At 44.0% G+C, this 23,341-nt stretch overlaps 1 protein-coding gene across 9 annotated transcripts in view; it reads left to right on the top strand.

Moving 5' to 3' along the window:
* The window catches only part of TRAPPC9 (trafficking protein particle complex subunit 9), a 615,203-nt gene that overhangs the window by 47,276 nt on the left and 544,586 nt on the right, over window positions 1-23,341 (top strand). For 7 of the 9 annotated variants that reach the window (XM_057497647.1, XM_057497644.1, XM_057497645.1 and 4 more), the window contains 2 exons: window positions 4,854-5,005; window positions 9,910-10,035. In XM_057497647.1, the coding sequence (XP_057353630.1) occupies window positions 4,854-5,005; window positions 9,910-10,035 (278 nt within the window). The remainder of the gene's footprint in view (window positions 1-4,853; window positions 5,006-9,909; window positions 10,036-23,341) is intronic. The other 2 variants (XM_036923132.2, XM_036923122.2) reach the window with 1 other exon arrangement.

Raw genomic sequence — 23,341 nt, 5'->3', positions numbered from 1 at the left:
GTTACTATATTTCTCTTTGAAATTAGTAAGTAATTTATAGCAATATACTTTGAGACTGTAAATATCCTGTTTCTTATCAAACTTTCACCTACTAGTTTTGGTATTTACTGAGCATTTTTATCTGAGTCAGTTATTACTATGATGGTTGCAAAATGCTGGTTTTCTAACTCCATCCTTCCTTATACAAACTTATTCATTAGCATTCTAATCTAAGAGCTATCCCTTTCTCTGCTCTTTGTCTCTTTCTTCCTCCCTTCCTTCCACCCATCTACCCATCGACCCACCCATCCAGTCATCATTACTGTGGACTTATGGATCCTTACTTTATTCAGTGGGTTCTACTTAATTGCGTCATTCTTTATTTTGTAGCCCGTTGGCTAGATTCGGCCTGTGGATGCTACTCAGGCTGGCTCCTGAGTCCTTCTGATATGTTCCCCATAATTTTTTGAGCACTTCCTTACTTTCTGAATCAAGATATTTAGGTTCATTTTGTACTTTCCCTATCACAGCTCTGAAGTCAGCCATTTTTCTAAGGCATTCTAGTTCCTTCTGTTGGAGAGTGGTATTTACAAGCCAAGATCCGGGCACAAATATGCTCGTTGTTACTGAGGTCTGTTGCTTCTAGGCCCTTCGAGATGTCCATACTGTTATCTGGGTTCATCCTGATCTCTCCACTCCACTTCCCAGTACCAGTTCTTTCTTGACTTCCCCTGTTTTATATTTATGTTTCCTTTCTCCAACAGTGAGAAATCTGGCTCTTAGGTTTATCAGTGTATTTACTCATTTTCTCAGTCCTACAATACATAGAGAATAGTTTCAGAATTACCAACCAATATCACTGTATAAACAAACCTCTAAGTAGAATTCAGAGATTGTTTGTGGTTCTTTTTGTCTTTATACTAAGGGTAAATATTCAAGACACTGTGAGCAGAAGTGGCTTGGGTTTATTCTTTAATTCTCTCTCCTAGTGTAACTATGTTATTTATTTGAAATCTAGTTAGGCTCCTTTGTTTCTGTTTGTATGCCATTATAGTGTTCTCTTACCTTTATTGATTTTTTAAAACTGTATAAAATATGAACATACTTCCAAAAGTCAAAACATAAAAAGAGGTCTACCTAGAGAAGTGTCGCTTCCTCTCTAGTCCCTCCCACCTCATTTGCACCTGCTCTTCCTTGTAGGTAACTAATCTCATCTGTTTCTGGCTTCTCTAGTTTTTCTTTTTTTAATTATTGTTTTAAAAAATAAGTAGATCAATGTTCTTATTTCTAGTTTTTGTGTAAAAGGTAGCATGTTATGTATATACTTTTGTACTTGGCTTTTAAAAATAATTTTGTCTCATTTACCAACATGTCCTGGAAATCAGTCCTTATCAGCTTATGGACTTCCTCGTCCATTTTTACTGCTGCATAGCGCACTGTGTGCGTGTACCATATTTAGTTTAACGAGTCCTTTATGTGTGGATGTTTTAGTTGTTCCCAGTATTTGGTAATTACGAATGATCCTGCAGTGAATAACCTTGTACGTGTGCATTTTTGTATTGTTGGAATTGTGTTTTCCACAAAGATTTCTACAGGTGGAATTACTGGGTCAGAAGGTAAACATATATATACATTAGATTTTGCCAAATTCCTCTTCTCGTAGGTCGTGCCATCTGTGTTCACAGCAGCAGTGCATTAGAGCACCTTTTCTCCACAGGTTTGCCAGGAGAGCCTGCAGTGAAGCTTTTACATTTTTGCCAATTAGATATGTGAGAAATGGTATCTCTTACTATTAGTGAAGTTGAACATCTTTTAAATGTTGAAAGGCCATTTTTATATTTTTCTTTTATGAATCATCTGCTCATATCTTTTGCTCATTTTTTCTTGTTGACTTTTTCATTTTCTTTCCCTCTCAGTTTTAATGACCTCCACATCTATTAGGGATATTGGCCCTTTGTGATACACATTGCAGATATTTTATCTCAGATCATCATTTATGTTTGAGCTTTGTGTATGGTATTTTGCTACATTTTTACATCTTTGAATTTATTAATTTTTTTTTATTGCTTCTGGATTTGCATCATAGAGAATCTTTCTCTATGTCTAGGTTTTAGAAGAGTTCACTGTTTTGAACTTCTTTTATGGTTTTATGTTTTACATGTAGACCCTAGGTCACTGGAGTTCATTTTCGTGTTTGGTGTGAGGTGTGGGTCTGATCTTCTCTTCTGCATGTGGCCACCTCAGTGTCCCAGTGCTGTTTATTAGCAGGTCTGCCTTTGCCCCCGTCTTTGAGCTGCTGGAGGAGTTTATCATCTGTTTGTCCAGTTTAACATCCAGCCTGACTGGCAGCACTGCTGTCTTCCCGTGTCCCCCGCAGCAGGGGCTCCGGTATCCCCGTCACAGGGGACAGCAGACACGAGCAACCCGGTCTGGGGCCAGCCTGCTGGCTGTGGCTGGGCCCTTGGCCACGCGGGGCGGCCCTGTCTGAGCCCCGCCGCTCTCTTCTCTATGGTGTGGCCTGCCTTCTGCCGCCTCATCCGTCTCTGCTTTATTCCCTCTTATTTCCGCTGTGTCTCTCTCTGTGGACTTGCAGGTCTGCGCCTTGCGTGTCGTCTTGCTCGTGATGGGGACTCCGCGGCTCTCTCGAGACCGAGTGACTGAGCCGTTGTTGGCCGGACACCTGAGAGCCCTTGGGATCGTGTTTTTTCCCAGCTCTTTCTCTCCCTCTTCTTATGTTTGCCCTTTCTTTCTCCTTCTCCCAGCCTGGGTGTCAGCCTGCCTGTGGCATGGGTGTTTCCTTTCTGCGACCGGAGGCTGGGATCTGGGTGACGCCTCATTTCTCTGGTTCACATTCGTGTTACCTGCGGGCTGTCCCTGCTTAATGGATGTCAGGAAAGACCACATCTGTCGCATCCTAGTACTCTTAGAGCTTGTTATCCTTTACTGAGCGAAACCGACTCCGTCTGGCCCTCCAAGCTCCCTCGCCAGCCAGCTTTTGTCCTCCCGCGTGTGACGTGCTCCGACGCTCACTCGCGTGGCGTGTGCCCCCGAGGCCGGTGTGGGGCCGGGCCGGTCATCGCGTGAGCCCTCGCCGTCGGGGGCGCCCTTTCTCTAGAGGCGGAGGGAGCGTGTGCTCCCTGGCGGGGCTGCTTAGGTGGGAGGAGGCGCCACGAGGGGGAAGGAAGGGCCTTTGCCACCCTTCCCGCCCTTCCTCCAATGAAGACAGGAAAGCTGCAGCAATAGAAATGGTTAGAGTTAACGAGATAAAGCATTACTTTATCCAGAAACAAATGTGTTGTACACGTGAAAACACAAAGCGTGGCGGTGCAGTGGCCTGGGACGTGAGCCCGGGTTCGAATCCTGCTCTGGAGTCACCGGCTCTGTGCTCTGGAGAGCTGGCAAGAGCCCTTCCCTGTCACGCTGGACTGGGCACACCAGGAGCGCCTTTCCCGGGGAGCTGCTGGCGTCGTCGGTGGGAACGCGCGTGCAAGTCCTCAGCACGGGCTCTGGTCCCTTGGAAGTGCGAACCAGCGTGGCTTTTGCTGTACTGGCGTGTAAGCCCTGTAGGCCTCGCTGCCCCACAGGGGTCCTGGGGCCTTGGGGGCAGAAGCCTCTATTCTGTAAGCATCCAAGGATTGTGTGTGTGGAATATGTTTTGAGTCGATTTGGCCTCGTTGATTTGAATCTATTCTTTAAAAAGTAATTTTTTCAAGCATGCCCTTTTATTATTTATAGTTCTACCTTCTCCTCTTGCTGTGATTTTCACAAAGTCTGCAGGAAACAAAACCCTCAGCCACCTGCCTCTTCATAGTTCTCTGTTGTGGGTCTGTGTCACTCACTGGAAGACGATTCGCATAGGAGATTTCCTTTGTTCCCCTTCCCTCGGAGTTTCCTGGTCTGTGTGCCTGTCTGTCACCTGCCCATTTACCCATTTATCTACCCACTCATTGTTCTGTCTTGTTCCAAAAAGCATTTGAGTCAGCTTATGGGGTGACCGACTACCAAATGAGCAGGTGAGGAAAACTGGCCCCAGTTAGACAGCCAGGGAAGGAGATGGGCTTGTGGGAGAGTTGCGGGCGGTGGGAGATGCCTGCCTTCCGTGAGTCACAGAGGCTGACAGCCACTGTGTGTCTGGGCCTCCCCGCTAACCTGAGGAAACGGGCTTATGGGGGACGCTTGCTGTCAGGGAGATAAACAAGGGGCTCAGGAGATGCCCTCCCTCTGCTGCTGAGGCTTGGGAGAACTTTTTTGAGTGTTCTATGACAGAAAAATATTTCATCTTTCTTTCAGTCGGAGTTCTGTGTAGCTGGTTACATTCTATAATTGGAAATTTCTCCGGAACTCTTTCCTGTGTGAGTTTGATGTCTAGGGAAATTAGGTGGTTTTGCTTATTGACGGGTTGGCCAGACGTAGAAAATGACAGCCGCAGAAAGGAGACTAGTATTTATAAATTATATATTTTTTAGTGCTGTACAGCTCTGAAAATGCTTTCATACTGTTTTTCTCCATTTGAGGGTCTGGTGTGGTCTCCTGTGCCCTGGGGGCTGAAAGCTGTGAGCTGATGTGTGCGAACTGCATTGTCTTCAGGACGGAGCTAGTTATTGTGGACATGTTACTTTCATATAATGCGTTTCATGTCCTTTAATAAAAGTTTCAACAGGGAGGAAAACTTATTCTGAGTTAATTAATATTTAATACAATGCTTTGATGGTAGGACTATTATAGGGAGTCTCTAAGCTATGAAGGCTTTAAAAATGGTTTCATTATTTTAACTGCAGTAGAGAATATTTAAGTTTTACCTTATTTGTGCCCTTCTTTTAAACTGACAAAGAAACAAGACAGAAAAAGCAAAAGATTATTTCATCTTTTTCCAGATCCTTTCTTCTCTCCCTCTCGGCTTGCAGGCGCTCTCACCACCAACGGCATAAATCCCGACACCAGTGCCGAAATCGGACGTGCTAAGAACTGTCTTAGTCCCGAGGACATAATTGAGAAATACAAGGAGGCCATTTCCTGTTACAGCAAGGTGATTTGACTGCTTTGTAAATCCTTCACATAGCTGCATTGTTTTCATCAGAAGTTCCCTCATTGCATCCCAGAATGCTGCTCTGTCTACTGAGTATCTGTTTCTACAGGTGTTCGTGTATTCTTCCCTAAGGCCTGATACTGTGTACCAAAAAATGTTTTTGTTTCCTTAATCAAAAGAATATATATTTAATTATATTAATGTCATAATAATAACAGCGATGTTTGGAAAAAGGGGGAAAAGGCTATCATTGTCCCAATACTCAGAGATAGTGTTAACATTTTAATATCTATATTCTGGTTTGTTTACCGAAGTATGTTATCTTTTTTTGTACAAAACTGTGGGCAGTCTGTACTTACTGTGTAGAGATCTACATTTTTCATTTGGCATGTGTTTTCCAATGTTATAGAATCTTCCATGGCATAATTTTTAGTGACCTATATCACAGGACATCTTGTGGATGCACCATTGTTTTTACTTTGGACTTAAAAATAACTTAAATTCCAAATAAACTTACAAAATACTGAAAGAAAGAAGAGTGGGAGCGAGTAGAAAATGAAAGCCCCCCACCTCCTCTACACTTACTTGTTGAATGTAACAACTATTAACAATTTGGTTGTTCACAATATATTTTTCATGGTTTTTGTGCCTATGAAACATGTATATACATGCGTATGTGTGTTCTCCTTACAAAAATGAGACCACACTGTGTGTTATTCTGCAGCTTGCTTTATTCACTCAGAGATCTACTGTAGATGGCCTCCTGCTTCAGACCTGCTTGATACTTGCAAATAAGATAGAAAAGTCTTCTGAAATATGCATATAGCCATTTATTCTTTCACACCTTTAGTGAGGGACTAGCATGAACTAGGCATGGGGTGCCTACTGAGCCCAGCACATGACGAGATTGCTGCTCCTGTGGAGCTCACTGCCTGCCATCATTTGCTTAGTCACTATCTTGTTGATGGATTCTTAGGTTTTCTCACTCTCTCTGGTTATGACATTTACATTTACCATAGGTTACTTTCAAGTTACTCCCCAAATTTCTTCTCTAATAGGGAATGAAAAGATATACAATTATTTATTTAACCAATTCTCTATTACTGAATAGTATTTCATTTCAATTTTTCTTCCCAGTATTATAAACAGTGATGTGATAAGGGCCCTGATAGATAAATCTTTTTGGACTGATTTTTTTAAGGGAGCAATTCTTAGGAGTGGCCTTGAGTCGGAGTGCACATAATTTCTTTAGAGTTTACATGTGTGGTACCATATTGTCCTCCAGAAAAGTCAACAGTTTGCACTCCCACAAACAAATGCCAGTTATTGTATCCTTTTAAAATATTTGCCAGTATGATGGGAAAAGTCATTTTTCATTTTTTTAGTTTGTATTTGATTACCAGTGAGATATTGAACATTTCACTTGTTAGCCAATTGCATTTCTTTTATGAATTACTCATTTGTATCTTTTGCACACATTTAAGTTGGGGTGCTTATCTTGTTGCTTTCTGATAGCTCTTTATGTATTGTATTTGCCTCTCGCCTCTCATCGATGTATATTGCAAATATGTTTCTTCATGCTGCTTGCCTTTGATTTTTCCTTTTCCTCTCTCAGCTTTTTCTCTTTCATTGTGGTCAAAAAAGTGTTTCTAATATAGTATGTCTTTTCCTTGTGGGTTTGACCTTTGGTATTATGCTTAGAAATACCTTCTTAATAATAGAATAAAACTCTTTCCCGGTTTTTTTTTTTAAATCTCCAAAATGGGGACAATACCAGTGCCTGTGTCCTTGGGTGTAGTGAGGATAAGCTGAGTTAAATATATGCAAAGTATTTTATTTGCTGTTGTTAACATTTAAAAAAACATTTATGCCATTATCTATAATGTGCTTTGTGTACATGATGACATAGGAATACAAATTATGTTTTCTAGGGGATTATCATTTTCTCACCACAATATACTGAATTCAGACTTTTTCTGTCTGATATGAAGTCCCTCCTATACTGGTATGCATACTGGAGTCTAATTCTGATCCTTTTTTTCCTTCCTATTGATCTGCCTTTTCACTCCAGCACCGTGATATTTTACCTTTCATGGTTTCTTTCATATATAATAGTGTGTCTTCCTTTTTAAAAGTTCTTTCTTCCTATCCCAAATTTTCTTGGCTAGTATTATAGCTTTATTATTTCTGAGGAATTCTGAAATATTTCAGAAATTCAAGTAAAAAAAATCAGATTGGAGTTTTCATGAGGCTTGTGATATGACTGAATTATTTTTAGGAAAACCTGTCTTTACAAAATTGCTTTCCTCTATAGACTATCTTAATGTCTCTATGCTTACACATTTTAAGTCTCAATAGTGTGGTCATTTTCTTCATAGAGAACATGAGCATTGTTTTCAGTTTTTTCCTAGTTATTGTATTTTCTTGGTAATTTTATGAATGAGATTTTTTTGCCATTTTATTTTTTAATTGCTTCAAGCTGATGTGTAGAAAGTCAGATTTTATTTATTTATTTATTAATTGAGGTATCATTGATATACACTCTTATGAAGGTTTCACATGAAAAACATTGTGGTTACTACATTCACCCATATTATCAAGTCCCCCCCACAGCCCATTGCAGTCACTGTCCATCAGCATAGTGAGATGCCACAGAGTCACTACTTATCTTCTCTGTGCTGCACTGTCTTCCCTGTGACCCCCCCCATACCATGTCAGATTGATTTTTAATACTCATTTTGTAGCTGGCCACTAAAAAATTTTCAAATGCTTTTTCCAGAGCCCTTTCTTTCCTGTTTTTTAAATCTGTCTCCAAGAATTTCAAAACGATCATAGCTACGTTCTATAGATAGAGAGACAGATGGAGAGGTGGTGTGGCTGGTGTAAGCACTTGCAGCAGCTTAGTGGCTGCCTTGGCGTAGAGAAGCAGCAAGGGCGCAGGCCGGACCCAGAGAGGCTCTGAATGCGTGCAGAGACCGTGCTCGCCTGCCTCACTGGCAGAGTAGGTGGAGCCACTTCGCTGGCGATGTCTGATTGAAGGCTAGTCGCTGCTGCAAACAGGGGGTCGCTAAGAATGGGAGACTTCATCCTGGCGGAGGCGCTTGTTTGCCGTGGGCCAGCAGGAGAGCCAGGCGGCCCGAGGGTGAGGAGCGGCAAGAGCGGACTCCGGGGCCAGGCGGAGCTGAGTTTGAATCTCTCCACTACTGTTTCCTGGCCTCCGAGTTTAGCCAAGTTATGACCTCTTTGAGCTCCAGTTTTCTTGTCTCTCAAAATGAGGAAATTAAGGCCTGTTATGCAGAGTTTTTAAATCAGGGTAAATGACATATATATGTATATAAAATATATATGTATATATACCTATGAATATTATGCCAAGTAAAGCAACAGATGATCAATCAGTAAAATAGTGGTTATAGTCCCTTTTTCCTTAATTCAGTATTTCACAAGACCTCAGGGGAGTGGGGGTCCCCAGCGGCTAAGGAGTGAATGATGCGAGGAGGCCGTGAGCCGAGCGCCCTGCCTCCTCTAGCTGCGCTTCATTCCTTGGCTTCATCCACGTCTTCTCTCCTTGTCTTTGCTCTCCCACCTCCTCCAGGAGAAGAGCCTGAGACCTTCCCATGCTGCCCAGAGCCCCAGAGTCAGGGGGCTTTTCAGGTCAGCCCATCACTGACATGCCAGTGATATACAAAGACTGTGCCCTTCCCAGATCTGACTGTGCTTGATTCTCATGCACACACCCGTCAGGCTGCGTCCCACTCTCTGAGGGAGAAGCACGCCACCGCTGGGTTCTCATCCACTGAGAGTGACCGTGGAGCCCCTTAAGCAGACTCTTGCCTGGCTTTATGAATGCTTTTTTATTGGATTTCTGGTCTGTGGCCAAGGGGATCACCTTCTGTGAGAAGAGATGACATGAGGACACAGGCATTCTGCCGAGATTTCAGTGTCACCATGTTTTGAGCTGGAGGGAACTTTACATAGCATAGAGCCTTATAGGTTTTTATATGTGAGAAATTGAAGTCCAGAGAGGTTAAGTGACCCATCAAAGTCACACAGAGGTAACATTTGGACTAGAACCTAGGCCTTCTGTCTTCTTGAACTCAGATGAAAAGATAGCTGGGTTGGGAGAGCAGGGGCCCCGCCTTGTTTGAGTCCCAGTGGCTTGGCTGATTTCTAAGAGCTCACCTGACTACCTTCTGTCCACATAGCCTCTCCAGTGTCTGTAATGGAAGGATATTTCCGCCGTTTGGAGTCAGCAGTGTTTGAGAGGCCGAGGGCAGCTGTCCTGGCTTAGAGCTACTTTGGGCAGACCCGTCAGAACTGGAAGCAAGATTTGAGAATTCTCACCTGGTGTTAGTATTGACTAGTGTGATGAAGTTCACAGCACTTTTTCTGTTTTGCATTCTTCATTTGTCCTTCATCTGGGATCTGAGCAGCAGAAAGGAGTAAGTCAGAGAGGAAATCAGAAAGGCATCCAACATTTAAGTACAGGACAGATACAGTGATACAGGGAGCTAGAATTTTTGCAACAAAATAAAATGAACTTACAGCTACTGTGTTAAAGCTACAGGTTGAGCTATTCTAAAAATGTTTTAGAGTACAAGAGAGAAGTGAGCATGAATAGCAAAGTATCCATTGATAATATTTTGAGATTTTGTAGCCAGCTCTCGTTGAATTATTTGAATGAATGCAACTTACGTACATGGGCATTTGTGGGTTCACTCAGCTCCTCCAACCTCTTTTGCCCCCATAAGGGACAGACCTTCTCATACACCAATTTTACGAGTTCTTGTGCTCGGGGAAGGTGCTCCCGCAGGGTGGCCGAGCCCCCGTGGTACAGCCATCAGGAGAGGACAGAAACGTCTTTCCCCTTGTCTTGACCGAGGGTCCTCTTTTTTCCCCTGCAGTATAAGAACGCTGGAGTGATTGAGTTAGAAGCCTGTGTCAAAGCCGTGCGGGTGCTCGCCATTCAGAAGCGGAGCATGGAAGCGTCGGAGTTCCTGCAGAACGCAGTTTACATTAACCTTCGGCAGGTGGGTGTGTGCTCCTGTGGGGCGGAGGGGACGCGGCGCCCTGGGGCGGATTCACCGCGGATGCCCGGATGCCCCTGGTTCTGCGAGGCTGGGACTCTCGCGGCGGAAGCACTGCTGCGGCGGGACTTGGTATCCTGTTAAGGCGGCTAGTTGTTTTACTTCCTTCTTACGGTAGTTTGCTTTCAGAATTCAGAATTTGCTAGCTTTTGAGTTTTTTTTCTCAAACTGGAGAAACAGCTCTGCCTCTTAACTAGCTTTTCAACCTTGAGCAAACTTGATCTCTTTCCTCACTTTTCTCACGTGTGATACAATTTCCATTTGTGACCCTGGGTGGGCTGTTCGTTTGATAAAATGTGAGCCTGTCACAGGACTTTGTATAGTTCAGTTTACACAGTAGGAACTCCACAAATATTAATTAAATCTGAAACTGGATATGTTTTTAATAAAACAAACACATTTGGATATTTAGTTGCATGTTGCCTATGTAAAATCACAAACTTAATAGTCTAGAAAGATTTTAGACATTGTGGGGAGAAGTGGAATTACTGTGGCCGGGATCTTCACTGATACTTGTCCACTGTGCATGTGCAATCCTAGCAGGCATACGCTTGCACACATGTGGGCAATGAGTTATTAGTGACTTTATATGAAGAGCTCCATGCAGGGCTCTGGGCTGCATGGCTGCAGGAGAGCGGAGGCTGGGGTGGTGGCAGCGCGGAGGACAGAGACCGAGACGGCTGTGGGGGCGGAGAGGCCCAGAGGCGGAGAGCGGCTTGCTGCAGGCAGACTTGCCCTGAGGCAGATGGGATTCCAGTGTTTGACCTGCCGCCTTGAGAGTGAAGCTGGAACCCTTTTACCCCACGTTCTGTTGTTGTGACTCAGTCTCAGTGAACCCAGAGTGAGCTTGCCTGGAACCGAAGCTCTTGTAATACATCGTTTAGCTAACCTAACTTGGATTTTTATGGATAAGGCAACTGACACTCAAAAGCACTTTGCTTAAGGACCCAAGACCTATTGGACTCCAGGTGCCTGTAATTCACCAGACCTTCACTGCGCACAGCCCGTGCTAGGAGCTGGGAAGGGGGTGAAGAAGGCAGCTACTGTCCTCCTTGGGCCCATAGTTTCATGGTAAAGAGACCTTCTGAAGTGGGGTAAGGAAAAAGTGGAGGTCCAGTGTGACAAAGGAACAGGTGGCCAAAGGAGGCGACCTGCACGGTGGGGGTGGAGGGTGTGGGGTCGGGGCCTGTCTAGGGCCGTGCGGTTCAGGCTGAGGTGTGAAGGATGAGCAGGAGGTGGTAGCGGGCACTCTAGGAAGGGGGGTCAGCGAGGCTGAGTCTGAGCCCAGAGAGCCTGCCCCCCGGGGCTGCAGAGAGCCCGAGGGGGGCGGTGGGGCCAGGAGCGGGCCCCAGCTGGAGGCCTTCCTCAGCCAGGTAAAGAGCGTGGAGTTCATTCTAAGAACAGTGGGTGTTAAAGAAGAGGCCTGAAAAGCCCAGGGGGGATGTGACCCCGTTTGTCTTGAGTGGGTGAGGGTGATGGGCCAGTTTGGACCTTGAGGAGTCCAGGTGAGCAAGGCCGACTGCTTCCACCTGAGTGCTGGCGCTGCCAGGACAAAAGCGGACAGACTGGAAACGTGTTCAGGTGGTGGAAGGAAGGGATTCTGTCTGTGTGAGGCCCCGGTGGAGCAATGCCCAGATTTCAGGTGGTGCTCTGGGAAGGGGGAGCTGCAGAGGGCGCTCTGGGGGGACGATTCAGTTGGGGGTATAACGAAGACGTAGACATGGGTGTGCAGGGCTCAGGTGGGAGGGTCCAGGGGGAGAGGCGGGAAGAGAGACCCTGTGCGTCCCCAACACCCGAAAGGTGTGAGTAATCAGCCACTCATCCCTCTACCACCCAGATTTAGCCCATTAACATTTTGCCATATTGACTGCAGAGATTCTTTTTTTTTTTTTAAATAATTATTTTTTATTGAAGGGTAGTTGACGCACAGTATTACATTACATTAGTTTCAAGTGTACAACACAGTGGTAAAACATTTATATACATAATTCGAGGTTCCAGCTATCACCCTACCAAGCTGTTACATTATCTTGACTATATTCCTTATGCTATACATTACATCCCGGTTACTTATTTATTTTACCATTGGAAGTCTGTCCTTTTTTTTTTTTTTTTTTTTTTTGTGAGGGCATCTCTCATATTTATTGATCAAAGGGTTGTTAACAACAATAAAATTCTGTATAGGGGAGTCAATGCTCAATGCACAATCATTAATCCACCCCAAGCCTAATTTTCGTCAGTCTCCAATCTTCTGAGGCATAACAAACAAGTTCTTACATGGAGAACAAATTCTTACATAGTGAATAAGTTACATAGTGAACAGTACAAGGGCAGTCATCACAGAAACTTTCGGTTTTGCTCATGCATTATGAACTCTAAACAGTCAGTTCAAATATGAATACTCATTTGGTTTTTATACTTGATTTATATGTGGATACCACATTTCTCTCTTTATTATTATTATTTTTAATAAAATGCTGAAGTGGTAGGTAGATACAAGATAAAGGTAGAAAACATAGTTTAGTGTTGTAAGAGAGCAAATGTAGATGATCAGGTGTGTGCCTGTAGACTAGGTGTTAATCCAAGCTAGACAAGGGCAATAAAACATCCACGTATGCAGAAGATTTCTCTCAGAACGGGGGGGTGAGGTTCTAAGCCTCACCTCTGTTGATCCCCAATTTCTCACCTGATGGCCCCCCTGCGACTGTGCCTGTCTTAGGTTGTTCCTCCCTTGAGGAATCTTACCCGTCTCTGGCTAACCAGTCATCTTCCGGGGCCATACAGGGAAATGTGAAGTTGGTAAGTGAGAGGGAAGCCTTATTGTTTGAAAAGGTTAGCTTTTTACTTCTTTGCATATTTATGCCCTGTGGCTTCTCTGCCCAGCATTTGTCTTGAGGTATCTTTACCACTTGGAAGAATTATGATACTCGGTAAATTTGATATGAGGCACGAATTCTATTTAAGGGTTGTAATTAGGAAGGAAGAAGAAAAGCTATAGAAGTAGCAGGCGGAAGAAAACATGGGAAGATTGATTATTTCTTTGGCATATCTTCTTGTAGAGTAACTTCAGCATGTATAGGTTTTAAGCTACTACTTAAATTGCGCACACACATTAACATAATAGGAGTATAGTTACATATCCAAAGCATATCTGTAATTACCAGCCATCTCCAGTGAAACCAAGAAAACCAGTTAGGCACCTTAGGCATTTGTGAAAACTTATCTATGATATGGTGGATATTGTCCAACTGAACTTGAACAGTCTGAGAGAAATCAGACAAATTAAAACAACCCATTCCTGGGAACTGTTCACATGCCATATGTTCTTTTAACAGTAAATAGTCTGTGGTTGTAAGACTTTGGAGTGCTACAATTTGCACTTCTCCTAATTCTTGGTTGAGTTCCAACAGTATAGATCCAGTCAAATTTGTTGTTTTACTGTATGCACAGTTCAGCTTAGATATCTCCTTCCTCATTCCCATGGCAAGTCCAGGAACTGGTGGGATGAGTGCATCTACAGCTGTAGCAGTGTGTGGATCTTTGTTGGGGTTTTTTGATGATCATCTTCTGGCATGAGTCTTCCAGAGAGTGCTGATGTTGGAAGTTCTTTTTCATATCGTATCTTAGTTCATTTTCGGGGTAGCCCAATTAGGCTTTGATCCTCTGTATAGACGCAAACAGACCCTTTGCCTACACTTTTATATGCCCTTTATACCCTTGTGTAGAACTCGTTGGAGGTTACCACACAGGAACTGCCCTTTTTTTTTTTTTGCTTTGTTTTTGGTATCACTAATCTACACTTACGTGATGAATATTATGTTTACTAGGCTCTCCCCTATACCAGGTCTCCCCTATAAACCCCTTTACAGTCACTGTCCATCAGCATAGCAAAATGTTGAAGAATCACTACTTGTCTTCTCTGTGTTGTACAGTCCTCCCTTTTCTCCTACCCCCCCATGCATGCTAATCTTAATACCCCCCTACTTCTCCCCCCCTTATCCCTCCCTACCCACCCATCCTCCCCAGTCCCTTTCCCTTTGGTACCTGTTAGTCCATTCTTGACTTCTGTGATTCTGCTGCTGTTTTGTTCCTTCAGTTTTTCCTTTGTTCTTATATTCCACAGATAAGTGAAATCATTTGGTATTTCTCTTTCTCCGCTTGGCTTGTTTCACTGAGCATAATACCCTCCAGCTCCATCCATGTTGCTGCAAATGATTGGATTTGCCCTTTTCCTATGGCTGAGTAGTATTCCATTGTGTATATGTACCACATCTTCTTTATCCATTCATCTATTGATGGACATTTAGGTTGCTTCCAATTCTTGGCTATTGTAAATAGTGCTGCAATAAACATAGGGGTGCATCTGTCTTTCTCAAACTTGATTGCTGCATTCTTAGGGTAAATTCCTAGGAGTGCAATTCCTGGGTCAAATGGTAAGTCTGTTTTGAGCATTTTGATGCACCTCCATACTGCTTTCCACAATGGTTGAACTAATTTACATTCCCACCAGCAGTGTAGGAGGGTTCCCCTTTCTCCACAGCCTCGCCAACATTTGTTGTTGTTTGTCTTTTGGATGGCAGCCATCCTTACTGGTGTGAGGTGATACCTCATTGTAGTGTTAATTTGCGTTTCTCTGATAATTAGCGATGTGGAGCATCTTTTCACGTGTCTGTTGGCCATCTGTATTTCTTTTTTGGAGAACTGTCTGTTCAGTTCCTCTGCCCATTTTTTAATTGGGTTATTTGTTTTTTGTTTGTTGAGGCGTGTGAGCTCTTTATATATTCTGGACGTCAAGCCTTTATCGGATGTGTCATTTTCAAATATATTCTCCCATACTGTAGGGATCCTTCTTGTTCTATTGATGGTGTCTTTTGCTGTACAGAAGCTTTTCAGCTTAATATAGTCCCACTTACTCATTTTTGCTGTTGTTTTCCTTGCCCGGGGAGATATGTTCAAGAAGAGGTCACTCATGTTTATGTCTAAGAGGTTTGTGCCTATGTTTTCTTCCAAGAGTTTAATGGTTTCATGGCTTACATTCAGGTCTTTGATCCATTTTGAGTTTACTTTTGTATATGGGGTTAGACAATGGTCCAGTTTCATTCTCCTACATGTAGCTGTCCAGTTTTGCCAGCACCATCTGTTGAAGAGACTGTCATTTCGCCATTGTATGTCCATGGCTCCTTTATCAAATATTAATTGACCATATATGTCTGGGTTAATGTCTGGATTCTCTAGTCTGTTCCATTGGTCTGTGGCTCTGCTCTTGTGTCAGTACCAAATTGTCTTGATTACTATGGCTTTATAGTAGAGCTTGAAGTTGGGGAGTGAGATCCCCCCTACTTTATTCTTCTTTCTCAGGATTGCTTTGGCTATTCAGGGTCTTTGGTGTTTCCATATGAATTTTTGAATTATTTGTTCCAGTTCATTGAAGAATGTTGCTGGTAGTTTCATAGGGATTGCATCAAATCTGTATATTGCTTTGGGCAGGATGGCCATTTTAACGATATTAATTCTTCCTAGCCACGAGCATGGGATGAGTTTCCATCTGTTAGTGTCCCCTTTAATTTCTCTTAAGAGTGACTTGTAGTTTTCAGAGTATAAGTCTTTCACTTCTTTGGTTAGGTTTATTCCTAGGTATTTTATTTTTTTTTGATGCAATTGTGAATGGAGTTGTTTTCCTGATTTCTCTTTCTGTTGGTTCATTGTTAGTATATAGGAAAGCCACAGATTTCTGTGTGTTGATTTTGTATCCTGCAACTTTGCTGTATTCCGATATCAGTTCTAGTAGTTTTGGGGTGGAGTCTTTAGGGTTTTTTATGTACAGTATCATGTCATCTGCAAATAGTGACAGTTTAACTTCTTCTTTACCAATCTGGATTCCTTGTATTTCTTTGTTTTGTCTGATTGCCGTGGCTAGGACCTCCAGTACTATGTTAAATAACAGTGGGGAGAGTGGGCATCCCTGTCTAGTTCCCGATCTCAGAGGAAATGCTTTCAGCTTCTCGCTGTTCAATATAATGTTGGCTGTGGGTTTATCATAGATGGCCTTTATTATGTTGAGGTACTTGCCCTCTATTCCCATTTTGCTGAGAGTTTTTAACATGAATGGATGTTGAACTTTGTCAAATGCTTTTTCAGCATCTATGGAGATGATCATGTGGTTTTTGTCTTTCTTTTTGTTGATGTGGTGGATGATGTTGATGGACTTTCGAATGTTGTACCATCCTTGCATCCCTGGGATGAATCCCACTTGGTCATGGTGTATGATCCTTTTGATGTATTTTTGAATTCGGTTTGCTAATATTTTGTTGAGTATTTTTGCATCTACGTTCATCAGGGATATTGGTCTGTAGTTTTCTTTTTTGGTGGGGTCTTTGCCTGGTTTTGGTATTAGGGTGATGTTAGCTTCATAGAATGAGTTTGGGAGTATCCCCTCTTCCTCTATTTTTTGGAAAACTTTAAGGAGAATGGGTATTATGTCTTCTCTGTATGTCTGATAAAATTCCGAGGTAAATCCATCTGGCCCGGGGGTTTTGTTCTTTGGTAGTTTTTTGATTACCTCTTCAATTTCGTTGCTGGTAATTGGTCTGTTTAGATTTTCTGTTTCTTCCTGGGTCAATCTTGGAAGGTTATATTTTTCTAGGAAGTTGTCCATTTCTCCTAGGTTTCCCAGCTTGTTAGCATATAGGTTTTCATAGTATTCTCCAATAATTCTTTGCATTTCTGTGGGGTCCGTCGTGATTTTTCCTTTCTCGTTTCTGATACTGTTGATTTGTGTTGACTCTCTTTTCTTCTTAATAAGTCTGGCTAGAGGCTTATCTATTTTGTTTATTTTCTCAAAGAACCAGCTCTTGGTTTCATTGATTTTTGCTATTGTTTTATTCTTCTCAATTTTATTTATTTCTTCTCTGATCTTTATTATGTCCCTCCTTCTGCTGACCTTAGGCCTCATCTGTTCTTCTTTTTCCAATTTCGATAATTGTGACATTAGTCCATTCATTTGGGATTGCTCTTCCTTTTTTAAATATGCTTGGATTGCTATATACTTTCCTCTTAAGACTGCTTTTGCTGTGTCCCACAGAAGTTGGGGCTTAGTGTTGTTGTTGTCATTTGTTTCCATATATTGCTGGATCTCCATTTTGATTTGGTCATTGATCCATTGATTATTTAGGAGCGTGTTGTTAAGCCTCCATGTGTTTGTGAGCCTCTTTGCTTTCTTTGTACAGTTTATTTCTAGTTTTATGCCTTTGTGGTCTGAAAAGTTGGTTGGTAGGATTTCAATCTTTTGGAATTTTCTGAGGCTCTTTTTGTGGCCTAGTATGTGGTCTATTCTGGAGAATGTTCCATGTGCACTTGAGAAGAATGTATATCCCGCTGCTTTTGGATGTAGAGTTCTATAGATGTCTATTAGGTCCATCTGCTCTACTGTGTTGTTCAGTGCTTCCGTGTCCTTACTTATTTTCTGCCCAGTGGATCTATCCTTTGGGGTGAGTGGTGTGTTGAAGTCTCCTAGAATGAATGCATTGCAGTCTATATCCCCCTTTAGTTCTGTTAGTATTTGTTTCACATATGCTGGTGCTCCTGTGTTGGGTGCATATATATTTAGAATGGTTATATCCTCTTGTTTGACTGAGCCCTTTATCATTATGTAGTGTCCTTCTTTATCTCTTGTTACTTTCTTTGTTTTGAAGTCTATTTTGTCTGATATTAGTACTGCAACCCCTGCTTTCTTCTCACTGTTGTTTGCTTGAAATATGTTTTTCCATCCCTTGACTTTTAGTCTGTACATGTCTTTGGGTTTGAGGTGAGTTTCTTGTAAGCAGCATATAGATGGGTCTTGCTTTTTTATCCATCCTGTTACTCTGTGTCTTTTGATTGGTGCATTCAACCCATTAACATTTAGGGTGACTATTGAAAGATATGTACTTATTGCCATTGCAGGCTTTAAATTCGTGGTTACCAAAGGTTCAAGGTTAGCCTCTTTAGTATCTTACTGCCTAACTTAGCTCGCTTATTGAGCTGTTATATACACTGTCTGGAGATTCTTTTCTTCTCTCCCTTCTTGTTCCTCCTCGATTCTTCATATGTTGGGTGTTTTGTGCTGTGCTCTTTCTAGGAGTGCTCCCATCTAGAGCAGTCCCTGTCAGATGTTCTGTAGAGGTGGTTTGTGGAAAGCAAATTCCCTCAGCTTTTGTTTGTCTGGGAATTGTTTAATCCCACCGTCATATTTGAATGATAGTCGTGCTGGATACAGTATCCTTGGTTCAAGGCCCTTCTGTTTCATTGTATTAAATATAACATGCCATTCTCTTCTGGCCTGTAGGGTTTCTGTTGAGAAATCTGACGTTAGCCTGATGGGTTTCCCTTTATAGGTGACCTTTTTCTCTCTAGCTGCCTTTAACACTCTTTCCTTGTCCTTGATCTTTGCCATTTTAATTATTATGTGTCTTGGTGTTGCCCTTCTTGGATCCTTTCTGTTGGGGGTTCTGTGTATTTCCGTGGTCTGTTTGATTACTTCCTCCCCCAGTGTGGGGAAGTTTTCAGCAATTATTTCTTCTAAGATACTTTCCATCTCTTTTCCTCTCTCTTCTTCTTCTGGGACCCCTATAATACGGATATTGTTCCTTTTGGATTGGTCACACAGTTCTCTTAATATTGTTTCATTCCTGGAGATCCTTTTGTCTCTCTCTATGTCAGCTTCTATGCATTCCTGTTCTCTGATTTCAATTCCATCAATGGCCTCTTGCATTCTATCCATTCTGCTTATAAACCCTTCCAGAGTTTGTTTCATTTCTGCGATCTCCTTTCTGGCATCTGTGATCTCCCTCCGGACTTCATCCCATTTCTCTTGCGTATTTCTCTGCATCTCTGTCAGCATGTTTATGATTCTTATTTTGAATTCTTTTTCAGGGAGACTGGTTAGGTCTGTCTCCGTCTCTGGTGTTGTCTCTGTGATCTTTGTCTGCCTGTAGCTTTGCCTTTTCATGGTGATAGGAATAGTCTGCAGAGCTGGGATGAGTGACGGCTGGAAGGACTTCCCTTCTTGTTGGTTTGTGGCCCTCCTCTCCTGGGAGAACAGCGGCCTCTAGTGGCTTGTGCTGCGCAGCTGCGCGCAGACAGGGTTTCTGCTTCCTGCCCGGCTGCTATGGAGTTAATCTCCGCTGTTGCTGTGGGCGTGGCCTGGCTCGGGCAGCTGCTCCAAAGTGGTGGAGTCGCGTTGGAGCAGGAGCTGCTGGGAGGCTATTTATCTCCGTAAGGGGCCTCCCTGCTCCCTGCAGCCCAGGGGTTAGGGTGCCCAGAGATCCCGGATTCCCTACCTCTGGATTAAGTGACCCGCCCTGCCCCTTTAAGACTTCCAAAAAGCACCCGCCAGAACAAAACGACCGCAAAAAAGAAAAAAAAGTTTTTAATTAAAAAAAAAAAAAAGGTGGTTGTTCGTTTTTCTTTATTCTCCGGTGCCAGCCTCAGGCCTCTGCTCACCGGTCTTTCTGCCCTGTTTCCCTAGTATTGGGGTCCCTATCCCTTTAAGACTTCCAAAAAGCGCTCGCCAAAACAAAACAGCAAAAAAGCAAAAAAAAAAAATGGTCACGCACTTTTCTTATGTCCTCCGACACCCGGCCTCCAGTGCCTGCTCACTGTTCTTGCTGCCCTGTTTTCCTAGCATCCAGGGCCCTGCACTCTGGCCCGGATGGCGGGGGCTGGGTGCTCGGCAGTCCTGGGCTCCGTCTCCCTCCCGCTCTGCCTGCTCTTCTCCCGCCGGGTGCTGGGGGGAGGGGCGCTCGGCTCCCGCGGGGCCGGGGCTTGTATCTTACCCCCTTCGCGAGGCGCTGGGTTCTCTCAGGTCCGGATGTGGTCTGGATGGTGTCCTGTGTCCTCTGGTCTTTATTCTAGGAAGGGTTGTCTTTGTTATATTTTCATAGATATATGTGGTTTTGGGAGGAGATTTCCGCTGCTCTACTCACGCCGCCATCTTCCGCCCCTCTGCAGAGATTCTTAATTTCTTAAATAGAAATAAAATAGAAGCAACAGAGTTAACATCTTAGAGTTGATGTGTATCCTCATACATACGTTTGATAACTCATGTTTATAAGCATAATCTATAAAAAGACAGATGTTTTAGCCCAGTGGTTACAGAGGAGTATACCCTGCCGGGGCCCGAATCTGCTGTCACGCACTCGGGCGAGGTTTTTCAGCCTCCCTGCCTCCACTCCCTCTTCTGGAAAGTGTCTCGCTGCCCCTCGGGGCCCTCGCCGCAACTGAAGTCCTAGATCCAACATTGGGAGGAGGCCCTGAGGGTGGCACAGAAGTGGCCACTGTCGGCTGAGCACCGAGCGAGGGACAGAAACAGGACAAAGCCAGCAAACCGGACCAACCAAAAAGCCAGGAAATGGAAGAACCACAGACTGCTTCGGGCCCCGTGGTGTAAGGGCCTGGGTGCCAGCATGGCAGTCATTTGGTGACCCAAGTGATGTACTTCCTGCAGGACAGTGAGGGGAAAGATGCTGATGAGGAGGCTGGGTGGGACCCTGGTATGTCCTGAGTAACAGCAGAGACGTCCGGCCTCCGCAGGTTGGCAGGCAGTGTGGTCCCTGGGGGAATGTGGCCCCGGAGGCACCTTGAGGCCAAGCAGCAGAGTCCAGTGGGCTTGGGCTCAGCCTCACCTCTGCTGCATGAGCTACGTAACCTTGAGCAAAATCACTCTGTCTCTCTAACTTCTCATCTTCTCGTCTGTGAGGTGATGGAGTAACAAGCCTGCAGGCTGATTAGAAGGATTTCTTTAGGTGAGACATCTGTGTCCAGCACTGTCTTGGTGTCTGCCCTACGAGGTTACCCAGCAGCTGTTGTTAAAATCAGATCGGGGCTTAGAGGGACGTCTTAGGGAAGGAGTGAAGGACGGGTTGTGCTTTTCAAACGGACGCTTAGACGGCCTGATGCTGGGAACCTGCGGGCAGTTCGCTGGGGTGGGCGGGGAGGGCCATAGAGGACCCAGCGCCTCAGGGCTTGCTTGCCCTTACAGCCTGGAGTTGCCTTTGCAAATTATTATTGAAAATTTAGACTTGCTCTGAAGCTGTTTCCACAGGTGGGTATATAAATATTTCATAAAGCAAAATGTGTTTACTTAAAATGTGTTGAAATTTGCTGCTGTTTGGACCAGCTCTTCTCTGTTTGCTCGGTCTTCACTGGCAGCGCTGGGGGCCCGCAGAGGCGCGCCGGGAGGGGTGAGCGCTGGTCCCTGGGGCGCGCGGGCGCATGCGGATGCCCTTGCCTGCAGGTTTCCCCCAGCACCACGCTTGGCTTTGGTTGCTCATCTCCATGTTTTGCTTGCTGGAGGACAGACAGCAAAATAATGAGTTCTGGTGGGATTTTATAACAACAATAAAAGAGGATCTGTAGTTTTTCTGAAATAGACCAAGCTTTTAGTTCTCGATCAAGTGTGCTGCACTGTGGCATCGATGAGTTGTATTTATTCCTGGAATGATTCTGGCTAATGTGGACATTTTGGAAGGATGAGATGTGGTTACTGCAGATGCCTTCTTTAAGAAGCCCCCTGCAAACATAAAGCTGATCAGTGATATGTTCAGAATCAGTGGTCCTTGGAAGGGTGTCTGCATTGCGGGAGGATTCAGACAGAATCCCTCTTCTTTGTGTGCAGGAACACGGATCGGCCTGTCTTCAGTTGCTCACCAGAGTAGGTTATGATAATTTTCTAGCATAAACAAATGGTAGCACACATTCCATTCTGTCGCTGTCTGTCTGTAAATCTGTGTATTGGACATGTAGATTTCACAGGCAAACAGCTACAGGTGAGGGAAGGCACAAACTCTGGTCCCCCAGATGTGGTTTATATCACCCATTTCCTTCTCATGTGACTTAGGACTAGTGTGTCACCTCCCTTAGCCTGTTTGTGAGTCTGTACAATGGGGATAATAATATGCACTTCTTCCTGAATTTGTTCCCGTTGTTAAGTGTAAATAATACAGTGCAAGTAAAGTGGTAAACGCACTGTGTGGAACCTAGGAAGTGCTCAGTATGTGTGTCTGCCCTCTGGTCACGTACTGATGCGGCAAAGGTAGTGCATGTTTGTTGTGGACCCACCGGCAGATCCTGTACTAGGCTGTGGGTTTGGTGAGTCCCTTTAATGCTTGTAACTGTGTGCCAAGCGCAGTCATGCCTGCTTACAGAGAAGAAACCTCAGGCTGAAAAAGGGTTATGCAGTTTGCCCAAAGCCAGGCCCTCGTGCAGAGGTGAAGTGGCCTCTGGGAAGCATGTCTGTGCACATTTTCCTTCACTACATACCAGAGGCTGCACACTAGGCACTGTGTCGATTGCTTCCCAGCCCTGGAACATTCCATGGGCAACAAAACAGACGTGGTTGTGTGCTGCTTGAGCTTCAGGTCTGGAGGGGAAGCAAGTGATAAATAGACACACATAAGAATAAATGATCACAAACCATGATCAGGTCTGCAAAGGAAACATGCCTTGCCATGCGGGACTGGAGGGTTTTCTGGTCGGGGCTGCTCTAGGGGCGTGAATCCCCATAAAGTGAGTTCTGTTACCACACAAAGACAAAAGGCAAAGCCGCTTTGTTACCAGGTAAACTGAAACTCATTGATTACACTACTGATTCAGCAGCCAGCTGGTTACCCGCACCTGACCAGGTGTAAACATATCGGCCATAATCAGGGCAACTTTGCTAAGTAGCTTGTGGTACGCAGTCTTAGAGATGAGGAAACTGAGGCCCTGGGAGCTGGCTGCCTGCCCAGGATGACCTTGTAAGTACCAGCACTGGTGTGTAGATTGCTTTGCTGTTACTCTAAAGTTCAAACTCTGTGAACTGCATCAGATAGCTTCCCTGAGGTCATCCAAATGACTGAAATTAATTTCTTTATTAGTAGAAAATTGCAAGTGACAAAAAGAGAAAGTGGTAATAAGGAACTGTTTGAAAAACGCCAACAGTTTACCAGATGTGAGAACGTACTCTGGGACCCGTGCGTGTTCGACCCCAACCCGATGCCTCCACAGGCCTGAGGTCTAGGAGTCGTCCTGAGCCAGGGAGACCACGCGGGCCAGGATACTATTGACTCGAACCTGCGACTTCTTTGTCTCTGGTTAATTTTCTTTTCAAAGCCATTTAAATTTTATGCAGGCTACTCTGTTCAGTTGCAAAAACAGCCTCTTTAAACTTCTTGATGCAGTTCCTTAATGAAGCTGTTGCTAAGGAAACCAAGCAAAAGCCTGGCAGATATGC

This window comes from Manis pentadactyla, chromosome 3 (genome assembly GCF_030020395.1).
Source record: "Manis pentadactyla isolate mManPen7 chromosome 3, mManPen7.hap1, whole genome shotgun sequence".
Classification (NCBI taxonomy): Eukaryota; Metazoa; Chordata; class Mammalia; order Pholidota; family Manidae; genus Manis; species Manis pentadactyla.
This window is presented reverse-complemented; position numbering and strand designations above follow the sequence as displayed.